The 23069-nt window shown below is 55.6% G+C and overlaps 7 protein-coding genes across 7 annotated transcripts; 4 read left to right on the top strand and 3 right to left on the bottom strand.

The window, feature by feature from the left end:
- Window positions 1-3715: 3715 nt before the first annotated feature.
- SPSK_10182 (uncharacterized protein) lies at window positions 3716-3955 on the bottom strand (the record flags this gene model as incomplete). Its single annotated transcript, XM_016736732.1, has 1 exon — window positions 3716-3955. One exon carries the CDS (start codon window positions 3953-3955, stop codon window positions 3716-3718), a length of 240 nt encoding a protein of 79 aa, XP_016586982.1.
- Window positions 3956-4662: 707 nt separating this feature from the next.
- SPSK_08579 (protease S8 tripeptidyl peptidase I (cln2)) lies at window positions 4663-7201 on the top strand (the record flags this gene model as incomplete). The annotated part of the gene is made up of 3 exons (XM_016735172.1): window positions 4663-5725; window positions 5786-5906; window positions 5965-7201. 3 exons carry the CDS (start codon window positions 4663-4665, stop codon window positions 7199-7201), a joined length of 2421 nt encoding a protein of 806 aa, XP_016586981.1.
- Window positions 7202-7744: 543 nt separating this feature from the next.
- Window positions 7745-9483, bottom strand: SPSK_08970 (cytochrome P450 monooxygenase; the record flags this gene model as incomplete). Its single annotated transcript, XM_016735552.1, has 3 exons — window positions 7745-8485; window positions 8580-8643; window positions 8711-9483. The coding sequence occupies 3 exons, from the start codon at window positions 9481-9483 to the stop codon at window positions 7745-7747; spliced, it is 1578 nt and encodes a 525-aa protein (XP_016586980.1).
- Window positions 9484-13041: 3558 nt separating this feature from the next.
- Window positions 13042-14181, top strand: SPSK_09450 (uncharacterized protein; the record flags this gene model as incomplete). The annotated part of the gene is made up of 1 exon (XM_016736022.1): window positions 13042-14181. The coding sequence occupies one exon, from the start codon at window positions 13042-13044 to the stop codon at window positions 14179-14181; it is 1140 nt and encodes a 379-aa protein (XP_016586979.1).
- Window positions 14182-14793: 612 nt separating this feature from the next.
- Window positions 14794-17169, top strand: SPSK_08632 (uncharacterized protein; the record flags this gene model as incomplete). The annotated part of the gene is made up of 1 exon (XM_016735223.1): window positions 14794-17169. One exon carries the CDS (start codon window positions 14794-14796, stop codon window positions 17167-17169), a length of 2376 nt encoding a protein of 791 aa, XP_016586978.1.
- A 791-nt stretch (window positions 17170-17960) lies between these two features.
- SPSK_09436 (uncharacterized protein) lies at window positions 17961-19121 on the top strand (the record flags this gene model as incomplete). Its single annotated transcript, XM_016736008.1, has 1 exon — window positions 17961-19121. One exon carries the CDS (start codon window positions 17961-17963, stop codon window positions 19119-19121), a length of 1161 nt encoding a protein of 386 aa, XP_016586977.1.
- Window positions 19122-19278: 157 nt separating this feature from the next.
- SPSK_09926 (uncharacterized protein) lies at window positions 19279-19794 on the bottom strand (the record flags this gene model as incomplete). The annotated part of the gene is made up of 1 exon (XM_016736493.1): window positions 19279-19794. The coding sequence occupies one exon, from the start codon at window positions 19792-19794 to the stop codon at window positions 19279-19281; it is 516 nt and encodes a 171-aa protein (XP_016586976.1).
- Between the last annotated feature and the right edge of the window lie 3275 nt (window positions 19795-23069).

Here is a 23069-nt window from a genome sequence, read left to right as displayed (position 1 = left end):
GAGGACAATCGAGACGCAGGAGACGTTTGAGAGGTCGAAATGCGGAAAACGAGGAAAGCGAGTGTGAGAGAAAGGCGGAGAGCGGTGGAGGAGACTAGGTTCGGAAGGAAATGGGCCGCAGTTACAAAACCAACGCTGCTAATGAAGGTGCGCAGAATGCAGAAAGGCGAGAATCAAGCGCTGTCAATGGACGTGTCGAAAGGTCGTGATCGAGGGAAAGATGAAGAAGCAGTCGGAAAGGAACGTAGATGCGAAACGAGGAGTGAGAAAGGGAAAGAGGCACAGAGTGAGGAGAAGCTGAGACTAGGCGGAGGATTAGAGAGCAGGACCGACCCGTCAATTTTGGCCGACTCGGTGACGGAGGGCAACAGCGGGGAGGGACTGCATTGTAAGATAACCATGGCGGCTGGGCTTGGAGACGACTTCTCAGCAACCTGTAATCAATTTAGTGCAGTCCCCGCCCCGGGGCAGCCTTTGACAGTGCCAGAGTGAGTGCAGCGTGGATGGCGGAAGAGGCTGAGACAGGGCGGGGTTTCGTCCGTGATTAGGTGCTGGACCGACGTAAGCATGCGCTAATCTGTAGCGGAAACACCTGGCGCCAGGGGCAAAACAGGTGGCGGCAACAGCATGGCGGGGGCAATCAATCTAGGTTTGAACACAGTATATTTGCAGCCAGATGACACTGTAGGCATTATCCTGTCGCCCTTGCAGCACACTGCTCTCAGTGCCTTTGAATGCAGCACAACATTTGGTTATCAAATCGATTGGCGTCGTTTTCATAAAGCTGGTCCTGTTAAACATTGCAATTTATTGTGTACTTGATCTTTACCGCCTGTTAAGTCGACGTCTGCCTTGTGATTCTTCATGGTTAACATCTCCACTTTGGTGTGTCGTATTTACATTTCTTCTCGTGCAAATGAACAGCTGGATATCGAGTTTCGTCACTTATAAATAGGAGGTCTCCATATCCCTCAGGGGCTCTAACAATAGTATAGGGGCTGAGAATAGGGGGTTGAGTGGGCCAGAAGGGCCTGGTATGCTGGATCTAGACTGGCTTGACCGTTACGGCTATGGGGAGCTATCGCACCCGTGTGAATTCTGACGAGGTTCTCCGCAAATGAATACTGTTTCGATGTCACTGGCATTTCCTCAGTAAATACAAGTGAGGCGATTCGTGGGGATATCTTTGACAATCAAGTTGGACCCTGAAAATGGTTTACACTTGCTCCCTGCTTCGCACAGTGCCATTTGCAGGAGTGAGGGAGTGTCACGTGTCCTTCAGCTGCTTAAACGAACACAGTGCGGCCCAAATCCACGCGTATGTCGCAGCACTCTGGGCGTCTTTTTTGGGGGGGCTTGGTTCAAGATGTCTGCGTAGAATCCCCATTGGCCCGTCGTACGGGAGGATTAAGAATTGGACGAAAAAGAAGCACATATGCACGTTATTTTCTACTCGACGCGCCTGAGGGACTCGGATTGATTTGGAGTCCGTTGTGCTCCCGTGTTCGTGGGCAAGCGATTTGCACAGCCTTCCTGCCCCCGAGAGGCAAATTCAATGGCACGGGGGCAAATACCAGGGACATCGACGGGTCGACCCAAACCGCCAACATGGTGCCGCGTGCCGAGCGAGGCGCAATGGGGCTCCATACTCGGGGAAGCCGGGCATCGATTGCCATGGCGGGTGCCTGCCCTATTGGGTCGGAACGCGATTTGGCTAAATAGGAAACCGCGATTCATCATCACGGCGTCAAGGAAGAAGACAAGGAACATAAGAAAGCAGGAAACAGATGAAGCTTAACCATGAGCATGTCCATGTGACATTTTACGTGCACCAGAGGCAGCATACATCCGGAATTGACTTGGGACTTTTTCTACGACACTGTTGTGCGAAGCAAATATGACAAAATCAATATCGCCGTCGTCCACTGCTCTCGAGATGGTCTCTCTACAGTATGTAGGTTGCCGTAGAGACAACACGACAGAAGAAAGTAGGACAGAGCCAAGACGGCACTTTGCAGGCGAGTTTGCTGGCAGCGGCCAGCAAAAGGACGCCTTGTAGCCCGTGCTGATAATGCCCAATGTTTTTGTTCCTCGACGGCACGACACATATCGCAACGGCATCACAGCAGCTGCGTTGTCCAGTCGGACAGTGTCAGACAGCGTGGCAACCACTGCACGCTGTATTCGTGTATGCTCGCATGTGCTTCGTGCATATGTCCTACTCCGTATATGCTTCTTGCTGCCTCATGCATGCTTCTTCTAGAAGATCTGTGGCAGCGTTGGCATGCAGAGGAATGGAACGTCTGCGAAAGATTGACAGAACAGTCTGTGGAACCCAAGGTCGCTGGCGCAGCTAGGGAGAGGACGATAACGTCAAGCCGCCGACGACAAGACGGGAGGGTGACATGAAGTAAAGGCAGAGTTCAAGAAAGGGGAGAGCTATGTGGAGGGAATGGGAGGGGCCGCATTGCATTTTATCTAGCACAGGATAAGACCAGGGAGGAATGGATGCGCGACTCTGCTTCTTTCGTTGTTGTATGGAACTGTCGTGTAAGGCTCTTGGAGATTGTAGAACATCTGTTGTGCGCATGTATTCATTTAGCATATGTAATCTCACGACATCTGTGCAACGGCGATTGGACTGCCAGGGAGGATATTTCTATTGCACTCTGGGCAAGTGTCTCGGGGGGAAACTCCTCATAAATACAGAGAACGCCGTTTGGTGGCGGATGTCGCAGTTCACCAACAAAATAGAAGGTTCCGGTAAAGAGAGGCGCCCCGTGCTTGCCGATCCCGTTTTCCCGTCATCCCGTTTTCCAGGGAATCGGCTAAGGGACCTGACAAGGGGGCCAACCGCCTGTCGAGCCTGATTATGTGCGGCGACACAGGCGACGATCATTATCAAAACGGGCAACGAAAGGGACAGACCTCCTGCGTCGGATTGGATGCAAGTCCGTCTAACATATCGTTACGATTAAGCTGCTGCTGCGCAGGAAAGGAAGAGGCGAGCAAATAGAGCTGCCTTTTTGAGCGGGTGTCAGGGTCGACCTTCCAGAAGAAGAAGCCGAGTACGGCAAATAAAACAACCCGTACACAAGTTGTGCCGCGAATCTTGTCGAGTGTTTCTACCGCTGCGAGATGAATAAAATCAAAAGTATCTTACAAGGCGTGCAGGTTTGCCTATGATGTTCACAGTCTCTCCGCTTTTCTTCCAAGTTTTGTCGGCGCACCGTTGCTTCTCCCCCTTCGGTTCCCCATTCTCATCGTGCAACACGGAGAGCGCGAGAGCGCCTGAGCGCCTCGCCCGCCAGGCTCCTGGTGCGTTTCGTTTCGTCGTACTCCATTTGCATACCTGCTTTTTTGTGCATATCATGTCCCTTCTCATCTCGCCACAGCTGCCCGCCAAGACGACCTGGCGAGGTCCTGATGGCTGATGGTCGTCTTTTTGAGTTTCTGCGCACATGCTAGGTCGTTAGATCGTCGATGGCACCCGCGCTGCGCAAACTAGTCCAGGAACCAAAGCCAGGGGTTGGTGCCAAACAGAACATGCCAGCCAGTAGTAGCGCCGCAAAACTTGAGATCCTCCTTGCACGACCGAGACACGACCTCGACCACCAATGTTGTACAGCTTGTAAAACGACCACCTCATAGTACGGCAAATTAAGCTTGCCGCCCTTGATTAAAGCTCCCTTGGCTTATCTCTTGTCGCCTTGTTTCAACGGCCGCGCTGGCTGGCCCCGCGGGTCCAGGTACTGGGTGCCGACGATGATGCCACAAAGCTAGGCTTGGAAGGCCAGTAGACACAGAAGAAATAAGAGTGGCCGGCCAAGTCGTACGCGCAGGGAAGGCTGTCCGGCATGTGGGCATGTCTAAGTCGCGGCAGCGCCCTTCCCTTTCCATCCTCTGGTTCTCCTCTCTTGCCCTTTGGCCTCGTCCCCTGCCTCTGTGTCGTCATCGCGCTTCTATTGATCTCCCGTGTAAGCTTCCCGTTTGGGAAGTCGGCCAAGAAGACAAAGGTGGACGACGAGCACACGACAAGGGCAAAAAAAGAGGAGTCAAAGGCGACAACGAGGGAATAGACCCAGAAAAGAGGGCACAAAGAGTGGAAATGGGTAAAAAAGGCAAGATGGCAGAGTCAGTCGCCCAGCTTTCAGTGGCATCGAGGGAGCACGGCAGATAAAGATGATCTTGATGCCGAGAAGAAGGGTTGTACGTCCCCATGTCATGTAACCCGGGCTTCTCGTGGCCATCCTCCTGTTTTCGTTCCTTTTCTGTTGTCCTTTTGTTCTGTGCACCTGCTCTTTTCAAGACATTTCTTCTTTCCTTTCTTCGTCTTTTCTCTCCTTCCCTTTTCTCTCTCTGGCCGTGGTCACTCATTTGTGTTGCTCCTTCCCTCCTTGTGTTTTGTTCGTTGTCTTTTCGTGCCATCCGTCACTCCTTCTCTTTTGGGCTTTTCCAGCATCGACCAAAGCCGTCCTGTCGCTCCTTCTGTGTTTCTGTATTTCACTCCTTCTATTTGAGCTCACATCACAGTCACCTCTATTTACTCTTCCGTTGAGCTGCCTTTCTCTCGCTCTTTGAACACCACTCACGTTTGGCACGCACACGCACTCTCTTCATATCCTCGCCATTCCCCATGATAATAACATCTCGCTAAACGCCATGTATTTCAACACCCTCGCGTGCGTGGCCCTCGTCGGCGGCCTTGCTCTCGAGGCCGCCGCCGGTCCGGTTCCGGCCCCGGACGTCGGCATTGAAATCGGTAACCAGGTGCACGCCGTGCTGGACATACGTGCCGTGGCTCACCACGACGCCCATGATACCAAACACCGTAGCCGCAACTCCGCTGCTCACGCCGAGGCTCACGCAGCCCATAAAGCGCACGCCCACAAGCACAATACACGAGCCCACTTCAAGGACCTGCCTGGCGGCGTCTTTCACCCGACCAACAAGGACGCCGAGTCGATATCGTCCTCAACAGTCAAAAGCTCCCGCCGCATGATTCCGGACACACATACCCTGCACGAGCGCCAGCCCAAGACCTGGGCCCGCCGCTGGGACCGCACCCAGCGTGCCCCTGCGGACGCCCTGCTGCCCATGCGGGTCGGTCTCAAGCAGCGGAACGTCGACGACGGTAGCGCCCACGCGCGGTTGATGGCCATTGCCGACCCGACCTCGGCGAGCTACGGCAAACACATGTCCTCCAAGGAGGTGGTCGACTTTTTTGCGCCCGAGCGTGCCACCGTCGACGCTGTTGTCGGGTGGTTGACATCGGCCGGTATCCACATTGACCGTATCACGCAGTCGGCCAACAAGCAGTGGATCCAGTTTGATGCCACAGTGGCCGAGGCCGAGGAACTCCTGCTGGCCGAGTACCACGTCTACGAGCACGGCGAGACGCGGACCCGCGATGTCGCGGCTGAGCACTATCACTTGCCGCGGTCTGTGCAGGAGCACGTTGACTACGTGATCCCGGGCATTCGGCTGCGGCATGATGTGGAGACGGCACGCAAGCAGCGTCGGCGCCGGGACCTGGACACGGGACTGGTGGACCGTCGTCGCCGGACCAAGGCCATGCACACCGATCCGACGTACCTCAACAGCGGTGTGTCGGCCAACAAGGACTCCGGCGGCCCAACCATGGGGACCGATTTCACGCTGAACAAGCCGCCGCCGATGAACAGCAGCAACTGCTACGAATACGTGACGCCTAACTGCATTCGGAGTACGTTGAAGAAATGGGGCTGTTCAAGACATCGTTTAGACTGCTGACTCCTCCTTGTAGCCCAGTACGGTATACCCAATGGTACCACGGCCAGGCCGGGCAACGAACTCGGCATCTTCGAGGCCCTCAACCAGCACTACAGCAAGTCGGACCTCGACGACTATTTTGAGGTCGTCTCACCGTATGTTTCTGGCTCTTTCATGTCGTCTAGTACAGCGTGCCACAGCTAACACACCCAGGAACATTCCCCAGGGCACGTACCCGATTCCACGCCTCATTGACGGTGCAACGGCCGACACCCAGCCTGACACTGCTGGCGGCGAAGCTGAGCTCGACTTCCAGGCCGCCATGCCGCTGATCTACCCGCAGCAGGCGGTCCTCTTCCAGGTCGACGATGAGCGCATCCAGGCCAACATGACCTCGGGTAACACCCCGTACCTTGGTTTCTGGAACACGTTCTTCGACGCCATCGACGGCTCGTATTGCACGTTCAGCGCTTTTGGCGAGACGGGCAACTGCGTTAAGCCCGAGTGCATGGACCCGTCGTACCCGGACACCGCTCCCGGCGGCTACAACGGCACTCTGCAGTGCGGTGTCTACGAGCCCACCAACGTGATCAGCATCAGCTACGGCGGCGGCGAGGCCGACCTTCCGGCATACTACTGGAAGAGACAGTGCACCGAGATCCTCAAGCTGGGTCTGCAGGGCGTGACGGTTGTCATCTCGTCGGGTGACGACGGCGTGGCCTCGGGCGCGTACGACGGGGGCAACTACGATGGCTGTGGCGGCGACGGCCAGATCTTTTACCCCGCAAGCGAAGCGACTTGCCCTTACGTACTGGCCGTCGGTGGCACCGAGTTTGACTTGGCCGAGCCGTTGACGCCACCCAGCAGCAACAGCACCGGAAACTACACGGCGCCCTCTGGCACGTCGTCGTCACACGTGCCCAAGCTGACAGAGCGGGCCACGTCGCGCTTCGGCTCGGGTGGTGGCTTCAGCAACTACTTCCCACAGCCGTCGTACCAGGCGTTCTCTGTAGCCAAGTATTTCAGCCAGGTGGACCTGAGCTTCACGGGTTACTATGATATGGGCAACGGCAACTTTAGCGGAGCAGGCGACGGTGTCTACCACATTGGCGGCCGCGGCTTCCCCGACGTGTCAGCCATTGGTGACCACTATGTGACGGTGCTCAATGGTGCGTGGGCCACGATTGGCGGCACATCCTTGGCGGCGCCCGTGTGGGCAGCGGTGTTGACTCTGGTCAACGAAGTGCGGCTGGACCAGGGCAAGTCGACGGTGGGATTTGTCAACCCCGTGCTGTACCAGCACCCGGAGGTGTTCAACGACATTACCTCAGGTTCGAACCCGGGCTGTGGCACCGACGGCTTCCCGGCGGCAGAGGGCTGGGACCCAGTGACGGGCCTGGGATCGCCCGACTACCCGAAGCTACTGGCTCTCTTCAAGGAGCTGCCTTAGATGAAGACCAATCTTGGGGGGGACGTCGTTTTGTACATATGCAGCAAGGCATTTGGCTTTTGCTTTTCGGGTATCATATGATTTCTGCTCATTTATCTTCATGTCGCTCATTTCCTGTACTTTTCCCTCTTCTTTTGTCTCCTTTTTCTTCTTTCGTTATGCTACGTCCAAGGACGGCATCTAGACAGTTTATCATAATACTGGTGTGCTTAATATAGTGCGGATGATTTTGCTGTAGTAAGAACGGGTAATCCATTAATCGCGGCGATAAATTCATTCGTAGATGGGGTGATGGATCGTCATGACGGTCATTATGGCAGAAAGAACAAACGTATGGGAGGAGATATAACAGAATGAAGAGATGGGTTTGGAGGACAAGAAGGACGAGACAATAAAGCAAAGAACGGACTCTTAACAACCATCACTGTCCGAACCAAGACATGTGTCGTGGGGAATAACTGGAGGTGCCTTTATGGAGTGTTGGTGTTCACGTTGGCGTTTCCGTTTGTTGTGCTCCCCACGATGCAAGCCTCGTCGTCGACGTCACGTTGACCGCGCCGTGGCCTGCATCCACATCTCCTTTTGCAAAAACAAATTGTGGTTGACCATCGACAGCGGGCGCAGCGGGTACATCAGCTGCAGCTCGAAGCGCCGCATCATCTCGACGAGCGTCTTGTTGAGTTCCAAAAAGGCCAGCGTCTTGCCCGCACACGCCCAGCGCCCGTACCCAAAGATGAGGTCCAGCGTGCGCCGCATGTTGGCAATGGTCTCCGGGCTGTTGCCGTTGGTGTCTTTGTCCTCGCTGCGCTCGCCGTCGGCCACGCGCGCGGGCACGGGCGTGGGCGCGGGCAGCCATCGCTCGGGCCGAAAGACGTCCACGTCCTCGCCAAAGACGTCCTTGCGCCGCGTCAGGGCCCAGATGCTCGGCGCAATCCGCGTGCCGCCCGGCACAAACCGGCCGTCGGGCAGCGTGTCGCCCTGCGGCGGCACCTCCTTGAAGGGCAGGCCGACAAACGGCGGGTGCATCCGCAGGCCCTCGAGGACGACGGCCTGTAGGTACGGCAGGGTCTCGGCGACGGCATTGGAGACGATTCGGTCGTCCGGCAGGTCGGCAAAGTGCGCGTCGACCTCGGCGCGCAGCCGGGCGTGCACGCGCGGCGTAATCATAATGTACAGGAGCGTCATGCGGATGGCGGTGGCGGTGGTGTCGGAGCCGGCAATGATCTGGAAGAGGGCTTCTGTTTCGCACTCGCGTTGGGAGAGGCCGTTGCGGACAAAGGCGCCCTGGGTTGGTCAGGTTAGTTAGTGCATGCGCGCCATGGAGACACGCGCGAAAGAAGCGAGAACAAATAAAAGAAGACGATGAATGAAAACGCACCAGCATATCACGACGGTCCTTGGTGTCTGGAACGAACCGTTCGGCGACGATATCGCGGGCAACACTGAAGGGTTAGCAGGTGACGTGGAAGAGAACGAGAACGAGCAAATGGGGGCTGGTCAGGTTCTCACCCCATCATGCGACCGATGCCGTCTTTGTCGGTGACTTTGGGCCCGGCCAGCTTGAGGACAAAGGGCGACGTGACGATGCGGTTGAGGAAGGGCACCTCGCTGCTCGTCTGCATGACGGGCGCCACGTCGAGGATGCTCTGCAGGTAGCCGTGGACGTCCTCTTCGCGCTCCAAGAACCCAAAGGCCTGCCCAAAGGCGACCTTGGTGATGCTGTCCAGCGTAAAGTACTGGGCCAGCACGGCCAGGTCCATGGGCTTGCGCGTGGCGACGTAGCGCGTGCGCACGACGTCGACAAACTGCAGGAGGACGGCGTCGACCTCGGCCTCGAGCGCCGGGTTCTCGCGGCCGGCGTAGGCGGCGGCCGTCCGTCCCTTGAGGCGGTCGTGGGCGACATCGTCGCGCAGGGAAAACATGCTGTGCTCGTAGGGGTCGAGGCGGTTTGGGTTGTACCAGTCGGAGCGGCGGTACTGGGGCTGGCGGGTGGCCGAGAGGCGCCGGATGAGGGCCGGATCGCTCGTCAGCAGCTCGCCAGGCCCGATGCGGACGACCTCGCCGTAGCGGAGGGTGGCCTTTTTGTAGTAGATTTCCCACATGCGGCCACTTAAGGCGGTGCTGGCCATCCAGATGTACGAGAAGGAGGCGACGCGGGGGCCGGGGAAGGCACGCAGCCTTCGGGCGGCGGCGACAGCGCTGAAGACATAGTAGACAACGGCGGTGGCGACGAGGGCGAGGGCCACGGTCGACAAGGAGGCGGAGGCGAAGAGGGCCATCATCCGGGGAGGTCAAAGGCCCGGAGGACCGTAATAAGGAAGAGGTTTTGTGCGATGTTTATGCCAGTATCGGGGCGTGATGGTGTGAGAACGTGAGAATGGTCTTACAGTCACGGCGAGCTGACCGGGACCGAGCGCGGGAGGGAGGTGAGTTGAGAAGTGGCGCTCGGGCGATGACAATATAAAAAGCTCGATGTCGTCCGTCGAGGGGATGAGATCGAGGCCGAAAACACCAGTCACCACACGCCAATTTCAGCTATCAGAGAGAGGGTGACGTCGACCTAAAAAGGCAAATCAAGAGACAAAAGACAGGGCAGAAACAAGAGGGTCTGCTGCGAGATATGTAGATGAAGGAGGGCCAGTCTTCAGGACGAGTGTGAGGGTGAGGAGAGACACAAGAGACAGTGACGGCAAATGGTTGCAGAGACAGCAGGCCCACTTGAGCTCAGACAAGCCTTTGCGGCTTCCTTTCGACAGTTTCGACAAGCTCCTTCGTTCTTTCCCTGCTGTGCTTGTGGGTTCAGAGCAGGGTGACATCGGGGGACGTGTTGTTTCTTTGGGAAAGAGCTGCGGTCCCTTGCTGTGCGCCTTCCTTTTTATCGTCGTGTACGAAATACATTCGTAGCGTCCATGTGCCCAGCTGCACTTTCCTCTCTTTCCTTTTCCTTTCCTTTTCCTTTCGCTGTCCCTTTTCACTTTCCTTGTTTTCTCCTCTGTCGCTCTTTCCTCTCTTGTCTCGTCCCGTTTCGTCACTAGCGTAGCATGACCCATGCAGCTGAAGAGGGGAATCAATACTGGAGATGGAGAATTTGTGACGCGAAAGCAAAAGCACAGACAATTCCGTTGTTCTTGCGGAGAGTTATGTTCTTCTATTGTCTCTTCTGCCACGCCGCTCTAGCCTTTTGGGGTTGGCCGGGACGGACGTTGCCTCGTTGCGACATACGCCGTAAGTCGTACAACACAGCTCGACATTTTACAAGTACAGACGACTCTTTTCGGAAACGATTATGAAGGGGAGTGTTTCGTCACTGCAAGGGAACGTTGTCCCGAGTCCGGGCTTGTCATAAAAACCATTCCACAGGGTGCAAGGTACTTACAAGCTTTCTTCTTTTCTATCTTCTTTCTTTCCTTTGTCCTTCTTTCCTTCTTCTGCCCATGCCCCTTGTCCCCAATGTTGCACTCGACAATCAGAAAATCATCTCCAGACACGCACCAAGAAGGGAAGAGGGTCGATTGGCGAGTGGTTTGTGCGTTTTTGTGGGAATTGCGTGAGCCGGACCTTGCCAGGACAGGGAAGGGCGCCAGGGAAGGCGTGTGTGCAGACGGGAACTCTTCTCGAGGCAACAAACCCCTGCGGGATGGCGGTGGAAGCCCAACATGGCATGGGGTAGCGGACAAGGAACGAACTACGACGTATGGGAACAAAAGGCGGGCGCGGCGGACGCAGCGGGCACAAGCGAGAGGCACCGTTCCAACCAAAGAGGCTAAGAAGACCGGGGTGCCTGGAAGAGGCTGGGGGGTGTGATGACGATGTTTTCCGACCACAATCGAGGCGAGAAGAGACCAGAGACCAGGGACGCAGAGAATCAATGAAATGTCCTACATTTCACGAATCAGCAGTAGAGAGACAACAGTTGTGCGTAGAATACAACATACTTCTAGTACATTAGAGGCCCTCGTTGTAGCGTCCTGCACCCAGTCAGTCGATCTTCATAACAGGTCCGCTGTAAGTGGAGGCCGAGTGGTCGTGGAGGACGAGAAAAGGCAGTTCCCTTTGGGCCTTCGCCAACGGACACGGCCCGTCGCACGTTGAAGCATGTTTCTGGCTTCCTACCCATGCCCGGCACAATGTGCACAACCATGTAGATGACAACAAAGTGCACGTACCAGCAACAGCAACAGCAACTGTAACCGCCCGCTGTCTTGCATCGTTTTTGCATCTAGTTATGGGCCAGTTGCACCAATAAGGCGGACAGAAGCCGAGGTGTGGAAGAAAAATCATAATGAAAGTGCCCTTCTGTACATTGTCGACATTCGGGAAAGACAACGTGAAGATTCTCAAAGCCAGCGACAGTCAAACTCTGCGGCGGGCAGAAAGCTCGCATTCTGTCTCCCTGTGTATCGAACATGTATTCCGTCATCTCACTGCTTGCATTCTGCAATTCTGCACTTCTGCAGCCGTTGGATGCCTAACGTGTCCCTCTGCATGCCTCTGCAGCCAAGTCATGACAGTCGAGACATGTCTTAGACAAGGACACCACATACTCAGCACAGCACAATTTTGCATATGTTTACCCTCTGAAGCTACCATACTATTAAGCCGTTCGGCCGTTCAACCGTTCAACCGTCGTGTTTCCAATGTTGACCGTTGATTGTGACAAAGGCGGGAGCAAAGGACGAAAACGAAATACGAAAAGGAGTGGTTGAGAAAGGAAGAGGTGCAGGCAAAGACATAGCAGCAAAGTGCAAGGCAACACGCATCAATTCAGCACCAGGCCGAAAGTCTCGGCACTCTCGACAGCTCATCCCTGCTTCCCGCAAATGCAAGGGTGGTGTTCCATTCGTTGTCGTGCACCCATGACCTGTCAATGATATGCGGCTGGGAGGGAGCTTCATTTACGACTGCTTTCACATTTCATTTACGCCGTCACAAGCACAAGGCCGTCTTGATAACAAGAAAACCGGGTAAAGTACGACGTAAAGACCCGACCAAACGGCGGAAATTAAGTTGACAAACACGTTCTGTACCAAAACCCTGTCCTTTTTTGTCCCATCCTCGTGGCCGTCCAAAGTGACCCAGACCCATCCATGGCGCCCTGCAACACAACAGCGGCTATTGTTGCTCGTGCATAATCTCTGGAACGCGCCGGGGACGGGTGAGACGGAGAACAGTCGAAAAAGGGACATGGGAGGGGGGATAGCTGCTTCTGCTGTGGATGGACTGGGCTGTCTGCAGGCTTGGGTTCTGCTGCACTGCAACGCTGTGTGCCTATTCATAACGTGGGATGCACCACAGGGGTAGAAAGAGTTAAGAAAGAGAAAAAACGTACAAAGACATTTCGTTTCGTCCGAATGTTGCAAAGAAAAAAGAGAAGACAAATGAAAGAAAGAAAAGAAAGAAACAAACTTACGAAGAAAATAAAGTCGAATTTCCACTGTTTGTTCATTAGAACATGCAAGGAACAGGAATCGAAATCAAATCGAACGACAAATAAAGATATTCCAGTGATTCCCAACATGTCCCCCTCGCTTCGACTCAACTTGACTCCGTATGATTCTGTATCTTTACATCCCAGCGCACATCAACTCACCGACACCCCTGCACCTGTTCTCTGCATCCTGCACTCACTCACTACACTCACGCCTTGCATTTCATTTCCACAGCCGGGGAACATCGTTACCAAACCGGGACCGTCATCACCAATCCTACCATCCGAAGAGGATCCACTCTACGGACATTGAATCCCACCGACCTATCACCCTCCGATTTTGCTTTGTACGACGTTGTCTTTCCCGTTTGCTTCTTTTTTGTTCTCATTTCACCTTCCTCTGCTTCCTTCTATGGACCAAATTTGGCCCGTCGCCTCAACATTGGCCCGTGATGGCCTGACCTGCGTCTTTGCCCCGGCGTTCCCCATCTGGCTCTTGCTCGCGCACAACCCGCTGCTGCTGGACTGCACCGTGTACTGGGCGGGCCGTTTTGTGCTGCGAGTGCAGTGGGCCGCCCAGTGGGTCAGATGGGCTAGTTCCGCCATCGAGGCCAGCCTCCACGGCCTGCCTCTGCCCCCACCGCCGCCGCCGTGGTCGTCCGGTGTGCCCCGAGGGCGCCGGCTCTGCTCCAACGGCGACCACTCCAATTTTGAAGAGACGCGGATTGTCGTGGGCGAGCATTTCCAGCGCATCTTGGGGACCATACTGATGGCTGCTGTCTTGGCGGCCACGCTGTCATGGATTCTCCCTCCAGTGCCGCGTCTGGCCCTGTCTTCGTCTCCATCGTCATCATCTGACCTCCCCCGTCTCACTAACCCTCCCGTACAGAGTAACCTATTGCCCGACCCGTGGGCCAGTGCCGACTTTATCCATAGTGGTGCCGTTGTCGAGCAGAACAGCAACGATATCGCCGTTGTCACCGACACCGATGCCTACACCGACGCCTACGCCACTATCAACACCAACACGGCCCTCCTGCCCCGTCGCCACTACCACCGCCCGCCAAGCCAGTTTGCCCACGGCGCCGATCCCCGCGTGCGGATTCGTCGGGACGTGCCGGGGGGCGCCGATGTCCGGGACGTTGTCGTCCGAGGTGCGTCGCCCGCTTCGTCACAAATGAACAAGCACCTGCCGCCCCTCGGCGCGTCTGGCTTTGCCGCCGCCCGCAAAGCCGCCCGCCAAGCCCAAGAGGCCGCCGCCGACCAGTGGGTCCTCGCGCTGCGGCAGCGCTTGATGGACGAAAACAGAGAGGCCAAGGGTCTGTCGGTGGGGACGCTCCACGGCGACGACGACGGCAGCGAGCTGGCCCTCGCACGGTCGGCCTTTGGGCTGGGCTGCACGGCGTGCGGCGACGGGTCGGCGGTCTTTGTGGATGTGGACGCGCTGTTTGACGACGTGGTGCGGCGGCACGAGCGGGAGGGCCGACAGCGACCAGACGACCGGTTCGACTACGAGAACCCGCACGATCGGGATGGCGACGCATCTTGGTAAGTATCGTGCGTGAGGGCAGACCGCATTTTGTCTCTTTGTCACTTGGGTAGGTTTGGTAAGTTTCTTTCGTTTGTGGCTGCGTTTGTATTCACTTCCTTTTTTCAACTTGGACATGGTGTTTCCCGCCTTTCTTCCTATTATTTAGTATTCCTTTCCCGGGCGTAGATTTTGTAAACGTAGAGAAGCAAATGGATGTGCATTCGTTCGTAGATCGTAGAGTCTTTCGAAAGCATACGCGAACAAAAGAACAAAGAAGCACCTTGATTCTGTTTCCATGCAATGGACTTGCTCTATTTTCTTTGATAGGCCTGAATTTGTTTGGACCTGGTAGCCAATTGCGGCCGTCACTCCGTCTTTCATCCCTTGCGCACGCCGCTTTCAGCGTTTGCCCTCACCAACAGACGTTTCTTCGTCGCAAATGGTATTAGCAGAGTACAGTCGTTCTGCGACGATAGTAAAGTGCGCAGCTGTGAGGACGTAGAAATGTAGAGTTGAGACATGAAGTCAAACAGCTAATCTCCTTCACTTGTGTCGTGACACGGCATCGTCACTCCATCTGCGACTAGCACAAACAAGCTCAACACCATATTCACTTGGACATCGACCATCACGATGCCTCCAAAGCAAGCACACAACGCGGGACAGCCGCCAAACCCGTCAAACCCGCCAAACCAGCCTCAACAGCCTCAGCAGCAACCGCAACCTCAACCTCAACCTCAACTGCAACCTCAACAAGCTCAACCGCAACGACAACCCGCCAACAATGGCCAGGCCGCACGACTTCAGTCCCATATCAGAGGACAGGTGCAAAAGCCCAATGTAGGGCCGGCACAGCCGCAACAAGGACAGCCAGGACAGCAGGGACAGGCACCAAAGCCTGTCGTGGCCAACGTTGGAGTGAATATTCCTCCACAGATCGTGCCTGTCGTTGCTGCCGTGCCTGTCGTTCCTGCCGTTCCTGCCATTCCTGGTCCACAACAAGCAAACGCGAGTGCAAATACAAACCAACCTCCCACTCTTCAACCTACTCAGGCTCAAGCACCTCCACCTCCACCACCACCTGGTCCTACACCGGCAGTACCACCTCCACCACAAAACCAAACACAAGCTCCTGCAGTACTTCAGCCGTTGCATCCAACTCCAGCAGGACCAAGTGCTGCCCCTTCCGTACAGGCTAATCCAGCCATGCCGATACAAAACGCTGGTGGTGGATCAGGCGCGGGAGCCGCAGCCGGAGTCGGAGCCGGAGTCGGAGCCGCAGTCGGAGCCGCAGTCGGAGCCGCAGTCGGAGCCGCAGTCGGAGCCGCAGCCAACGCTGTTCCGGGAGATGGAGGAGGCGCCGCGGCTGCCGGCCCGCAGGCACAGGTCGCCAACCTTCCCCCGCCACCCGGAAACAACCCTGCCGCCGCACCTGTCATCGGCACCGAACTGACCCTCTACCTCCTCGCCCAGCAGCTCTACCTCATGCTCGGCCCGGACGCGCGCACCAACTTGATCGAGCACCTCAAAACACTGCGGCCCGTCCTCCAGGCCCAGGCCGCCGTGATGCCGGATGGGTACCACAAACAACGGCTGCGCACCTACAGCCCGGCCCTGTATCCCGACGACCCAGGCGCACCGCCGGACATTCCAGTGAGCCTGCAGGAGTTTCTCAAGGAAGTGGCCGACGACGACGCGGCGGACAAGTTCCCGTACAAAGGACTGCGGCAGCTGCCCGACGGGTTTGTGCGGCCCCGGGATCTGCTGCCGCGACTGGGATGGATCAACAAGGATGAGGATTCAGATGAGGGTGGCGACGATGACGGTAACGGCGATGGTCATGGTGCTGGTCGTGCTGGTGGTCACGTTGGCGGCGATGGCGCGGCTGCTCAGCCGGCAGTCGAGCACCCAGCACCTGTCGACGGAAACCAGAACAAACGGGTCCATTTTGTGGACGACAGCGACAGCGACGACAGTGACGACGACGACGGAAACGACGGCAACGATGGCAAAAACGGCAGAAGCTCGAAACGGCGGCGACTTGACATGGTTGGCAATGGTGACAACAGCGAGGAGGAAGAAGATTACCTTCTGAGGAGACGGTATGCCAACGTGGGCAGCGAGTCCGACAGTGACACCGACTCGAACACGACCAGTGTCAGGGAACGCGCGCAACGCGATCGTGCCTGGAAAGCGCTGCCCTACGAAGCCCAGCTCGATACGCTCGGCCTTAGCATGGACCGCAGTGGTGAGTGGGACGAGTCGGACACGAACAGCGAGATGGACTACCATGTGGACGAGGATGGAAACGCTCTCATCAACGATGTTGGCGGAGACAGCAACAATGAGGATGGAGCGCCCTACAAAACATGGAAAGAGGCCATGGACAAGGCCCCCGACGACTACTCCGGCTTGTACTCGTACTTCTTGTGGGAAAAGAAGCACAAGCGGCGTGCGCCGGCCGTCCTCAAAAAGGACAGCCTGCCCTGGGTGCCGTACCTGCCCATGGCCACCTACCCCGACAAGACGGCGTACGATCCACAGCTGCCGTCGAAAGGGGCCCTCGACGACGACCTGTGGCTCTATTCGGACGAGGAGGACAACGACAATGGACGAGACAGCAATAGGGGACGTGCACTCCTTCGGCGAGCCCGCTCCGCCTCTGCCTCATTCGATACCGCCGCACCGCCAACCACGGCCCTGCGCCGCCTCCTCGCCCGCCCCATTGTGTCCCTTTCATCCAGCGTGTCACACGCGTTGGCATCTCTACTGCCGCGCGGCACCGGCAGTGACCACAACGGGCAAGCACAGACACAAAACACCAGCCAACGCCAAGCACACGACCACCACATGGTTGACGGCACGACACTCAGTGCCCTTGATCTGGCGACGGCGCTGCACCGCGTTGTGTCCATGCAGTCGAACCTGACCAACGTGCAAGGCATCATGGACGGCCTGAAGCAGGACCTGGCAAAATGGCAGCAGGACGGACGTACGGTGCAGAGATGAACAAGGAGGGTGTGACGACACGGAGACTGTTGTGGATAGAGACACGGAGACTGTTGTGGATAGAAACAAACGAGGGAGAGCATAGCCTGAGTGGTGACTGAATAGTGGCTGTTTTTGAATTTGTTTTCTTTGTGTGATTCTTTGACGGTCCTTGATGTTCTTTGTTTTAATCGTCTCAAAATCAATAAATAGATGAACAATCTAGTATAAGTTTAACAAAGATAGGTGACATTTGTAACAAAACAAACATCCGCATCATTGTGCTCTATGCCTCAATGAAACGAACAATATTATGTCAAAAAAAACTATACAAGCTGGACTTTTTTAAAAAATAAAAATAAAAATATAAACAGCAATATGAACAAAATGAAAAAAGGTAGTGGTCTTTGAAGTATTCGTACTGTTCAGGACAATGATTGCATTTGTTAAACATTGCCATAGCATTTCACAAGACAAACGGGTCTCTTCATAGCAAAGACCATACAACAATACGCTTGTTTGTGCAACAGTTCATCTCGGGAACAGAGCATGTACTCTATTTCGTTTCTGAACATGACGAGAAAACAACAAACTACGATGAACAATAAATAATAGCGACAATACCATGCATTGTATACAAATAGCCCGCATGCTGCAGTATTTTCTTGTGGGCTGTAGTCGACAAACAATACATCCACTGATATTTCCGGCATCGTTGACGACAATACGGAATTATCAGTGCAGCTCAAACCAAGTAAAAAAAACAGCAACATACATCACCAAACAACGTCACCTTGGGCTCCTTTTGCGCAATGGACTCTACGTCACCAAAAGAGGCCGTTGGCATTGAGCAGCGCCAAGACAGATGGCAGTCAAACTCCCGTGCTGGCAGACGGTCATCGACGAAGCGTCACACCTCATGGGTCAGCCACAAGTCGCACAACAAGAGAAAGAGCAAGAGCAAGAACAAGAAGGCGAAAAAGGGCAAGGCCAAGTCCAGTACTCGGTCGCTGACACGCTCGCAGGCCATCTGGGCTGCTCGGGCTCCCAAGCGGATCGTTCCCAAGACCCGCCGTCCTTCACAGCAGGTTTTCTGGTCAATGGTCCAGACGGAGACAGGCGAACAGGTGATTGTAACAGAACTAACCGATGCGTCCACAGCTACGTCCACTGACATATCCACAGACAGCAGACCGTGCCCGTGCCCCGACGAGACCGACCTTCAGAGTGTCCCCGTCAACAACCCGCTCGATGTGGCCAGCCCGGTCCTGTTCCCGGGCGCCCTCGACGGCGTTCTTCCGCGGACCGACTTGGCCGGCGCGCACAACTGCGGCGGGCACCTCCACATCCTGGACATTGACTACTGGCACTCTTCGCTCTGCCGCGACTGCAACAAGTACAACATTCCCGTCGGCGAGCTGCACATTCTGCCGTGCGGCCACTACTTGTGTCTGCGGTGCCTCAACAAGAAGGCAGCGTCCGTTGCCCAGAGCATCTACGACGCAGACGTCTGGGAGAAGGTGCAGCAAGCACTCCACGACACTGCCTTTGCCGAGTCTTTCTACAACTACGACGACGACTACGACGGCCGGCCCATGTACGGACGGCAGCAAGGACCGGGACCCAACAGTCGCCAGTACGGGACCCCCTGGGCGGCCCTCCAGGCCGTCGGCATGCTCTGCTGCGGCATGGACGCCCGCCTCGACCACTTCCTCGGCTGCTTGGACCCGGCCGTCAGCACGGCCTACTGGATCGCCTACGCGGCCGTGCGCGTCCAGCAGCCCGAGGACCTGCGCAGCCGCTGCGGCTGGCCCGACTGCCGGCGGCAGCTGGTGCCGGCGAACCATTTTGTGCGGCACGACCAGCTGCAGTACGCGTTTTGTCTGAGTTGTGGCGGCACGTCACTGATCAAGGACAGGGAAGGTTCCACCATCCCGGCGCGGGCGTGGCAGGAGGACGAGGAGAGCACGTAGGGGGGTTTGACGAGATGTCTAGATGGAGACCGAGGTGACGCTGGTCGTCAACCTTACATAACTATACCAACATTCTTGGATAATATATATATAAAAGACCTCCTTTCCAACGATCATATGTTGTACGTAAAGTGACGAGTAGTAAAATAACACTGTGTCATGCAATGTGCTGAGTAGACCAACGCTGATTGTGCGTCTTGATTTTCTTGTCAATGGTTGGAGTCAGTCCTTCAAGCACGAGGCAGGACAGCAAAGACTGTTCGGAGTTGTCAGCCGAAACGGACGAAATTATGGAACCCTTCAACATACTTCTGTACATGCTTTGCATCCCACGAATGACAAGAATCCCAACAAGCCCCAAACTGGAACCGCCCAGTGCCTTGACCATCCGCTTTGGCCCCAAAATCTCACCTCCCACGCCGTAAGGCTGAATGTACAAGGCCTGTCCTCGATGCACGACAGGACTCTGTTTCTGACGGAAAAGGTACATGCTCCGGCTGACCTCGCGCTGTGACTGGCCACGACTTGATTTGACAATCGCAAACCGCATTCCTTCCAGTATTTTGCTCTTCCTTCCACGTCCCGTTGGCCACTCGATGGTTCCATTCTGCCGGGATGGCCGCCACACCCACGGCGCAGTTTTGACTCGTTGCCGAACCCTCCGTCCGTTCATCTGCCCTTGGAGCCGTCTCTCCCCTTCTCATTGGCCCGACGTGCAATTTGGCACGCTGCGCCAGTCGCACATAGTTGCTGTATATTTGTAGTCAGCCGTCATCTTCCAAATAGCACAGATGACAAATGACGCGATGGCGGGAAGTCCCAAGGCAACGTTGTTTCCCATTTGCTTGTCTTGATCCTTCGTTTCCACTCGTGCTGACGAATGTCTTGACCACATTGTCGGGATGCGTCTGCTGGGGCCTTGTGTGCAGTTGCTTCACCAGGATGTCGACATGGACAAACTCAACTTGCGGCAGACTTGCGGCAGACTTGCACCTCCCTTGCAGCAGCCCTACAGAGCCCTACAACAGCACAGCGCCACAGCACCTACCCCGCTGTTGCATTCGGGGACGCCGTGACAATGGCCGAAGAACTCCCGGAAGTGAGAAATACGTGGGATGGTCAATCTACCTGTTTCCGTGATTTGCTATCCGCAGCTTGTCCTCCTTAAATATGTCTACAGTTCCCTGCCCACCGTGCCACCCCCTGCCTCGGCAAATGGCAAACACAAGTTCCACCTAAGGCAGGATGCAGGATGCATCCTACTGCTGGGATGTCAGAGTCAGAATGTCTCGACGCGGCAGGCAGTGCAAGGAGACGAATGGCATTGCGCCGTGGACGAAACAACAGTCACTCGACTCGGTCGATCTCGATCGACGGGCGCCGGTCCAAGTCCGCTTCGGAATATGGCATTTCGGAGGAGTTTGCGTATTGAACAACACGCTCCGCCTTGTTGCCTTCCACCCTTTTGTTTGTGGCTTCCACTGTCCGCCAAAAGTGGCTCAGGTGGTACTCGCTAATCAGAATCGTACAATTGACATTGTTTCGTTTCATCGTCCAACTCTCCCACTCTTATTTGTGACAACAAATCCTGTCATGTCCCAATGCAATGGTAGCTGTCGTGAAGTCGCCCTGGTCCATAGTCGCATCACCATCAACTGCCGGTCCAGCGTCCAAACACGACGCCAACAGACCACGTGCTGCCAACGACTGTTGGGTGTCGTGTCCTTGTTTGGCGATCCCTGCCCACACGAGCCACAGCCCCGGCGGAAGGATTTCACCGGGAGAGCAGGGGACCTGGCCTTTTCCGGCAGGCCAGGAAGAGGACTTGGGTTGTGCTGGCTTTGGCGATCGACATTGTCTCCCTATCTCTTTGCGTTGGCCAGATTCGAGACTTGAGGAAAGAGAAGTACTGTTTGAGGCGGCGACCGTACGTCGATATCAAGATCCTGGAATATTGGCGACTTAATAAAAAAAAGTAAGGAAATTAAAAGAGTACCAATCGTTAAAGAAATTAAACGAGGCAGATAGAGGGCAAGCTTACGACCTATGCAAGCTTTCCCTAGCTGCCAAGATCGCCCAATCTTTGTCGCCCCGTAGGGCCACCAGTAAAATAACACGGCTGAGCCGCTTGAAATTGGGACTTGTTACGGAAGGATTCGCAACGGGCTCGCCAGATGAAGCGGCCACTTTGGCGACACTTTCCAAACGGGCAAGAGTGCTGGAGAGGAAAAGCAGCAATAAAGATTGATCAACATCTCGTATTCGCAATACGGTCAACATCGTTGCAACGGTCTTTCGGACATGCATGCGGTCGTCTGAATGTGGAGTTTCGATCGACAGGTATTGGCCAGATGCCCGCAGCCGATCATCCCTTTCAGCCCCCTTCCAACAGAGAAGCGAAGAGACGCTCGACGACAGCCAGCGCGCCAGCTCGCAAACCGACCAACCGGCGCCCAGCAAGTGTCGGCCGGGCGCATGCCTAGACAAGCTACGCGCTCATCATCTTCACTAGGTGAACGGCCCACGCAGGATTCCCCTCTTTTGATGCGCCTAGACCAGGTCGAATTGGAGACGCCACCACGCTCGAGACAAGCAACGGCAACGGCGGCTCCTCAAGGGCCGTGGTGCTGAATCTAATGAAGACGAGGAATGATGGACGAAGACGCTCGCGTTGGACATGAACGACGGAGAACAAGAAAAGGCTGCCGTCAATGGCAATGGCAATTGCACGAAACTAGAGGAACAAAATAGTTTGCTGGACGAATACGTTTGTCGTGCAATGCCTATCCATACCATCCATCCCATCCATCCCATCCATCCCAACCCTCCCAGCGCCAGCTCTCACGTTGTCTTTCCATTCTCACACCCATTGCAACGGCGGCCCACCCCATCTTGACCTCGCCAAAAGAAAAATGCATGTCCCCACGGCGAGTGCCATAAGTTGCCTAGTGCCTGTCCGGGGAGTGCTGAAAGATTGTGAAAGATTGGCGGTTTGAAATAAAATGGAGGACGCCGTTGGGAACAGAAGAGGGCGTGTGTTGTTATGGTGTATTCTGCAAGTCGTCCCTCGCGCAGCAAAAGAAAGCAAACGCAACGCAACAACGTACCATCACCTGAGCTCGGAGCTATGGCACCCCAACCTTGGCGTCCTCCGTTCGACGTTCTCCGTACAAAGTTTAGCTTCCCTGCAGCTTCCCTGCGCAACCGCAAGTGACACGACCCTGGCCGTTTGGGACGCGGTTCTTGGCCCGGTCTTCTGGTCCTTGTCCCCCGGGTCCAACTTGGGCTGAACCTGGATTTTCAAAGTACAAAGTAACGAGTATGAAGGTTGTTCGTTTTTGTTCCTTTTCCATGCCCCCCTCGCCCGCCCCCTCTTCTCTCCTTTCCCCCAAGTCCTTTATTCCCCCCCTCTCCTCCTGCTATTCTTTATTTTCTCGCGATTGCTTTTTTACGATTTTCCTCTTCTGTCGAATCCCACCTGTTCTGCATTCCATCCCCCTTTCTACCCATTTCCCGCCAGCAACACGCCCCAATCGACCTCGACGGCCCGCGACCGACGCGGCGGACACGACGAACCGGAGCCGAGTACGCAGAATCGGTCTGTGTCAGTACGGAAATAATACTTTGTGCACACACATCCCGCTGTGTTGGGACATTGCTCCGTCCTTGCTCACTGCACCCCTCCCTGCCCCACAGCACAGACGGACACGCTCACTCAAGCTTATTCTGTGTCTGCGTCTGTGTGTGTCTCTTTGATTCCCCCGTTTGGGCAGCCCATTTCTTTTCGTTTCGTCCCTTGACGTCGTCTCAGAAGCGTGGTGCCACTGTCAAGTGTGTACAGCAACGACAAATAAACGGGGACGAGGGACAGGAAAGGACACAAAAAGAAAAAAAAATTAAAAAAGGGGTTGCCAAACAAAAAAAGCAGCCTGGCAAGCGTGGTATTGG

Source organism: Sporothrix schenckii, assembly GCF_000961545.1.
Source record: "Sporothrix schenckii 1099-18 chromosome Unknown Cont44, whole genome shotgun sequence".
NCBI classification, from domain to species: domain Eukaryota; kingdom Fungi; phylum Ascomycota; class Sordariomycetes; order Ophiostomatales; family Ophiostomataceae; genus Sporothrix; species Sporothrix schenckii.
The sequence above is the reverse complement of the archived record's forward strand: the minus strand, read 5'-3'. Positions and strand labels throughout refer to the sequence as shown.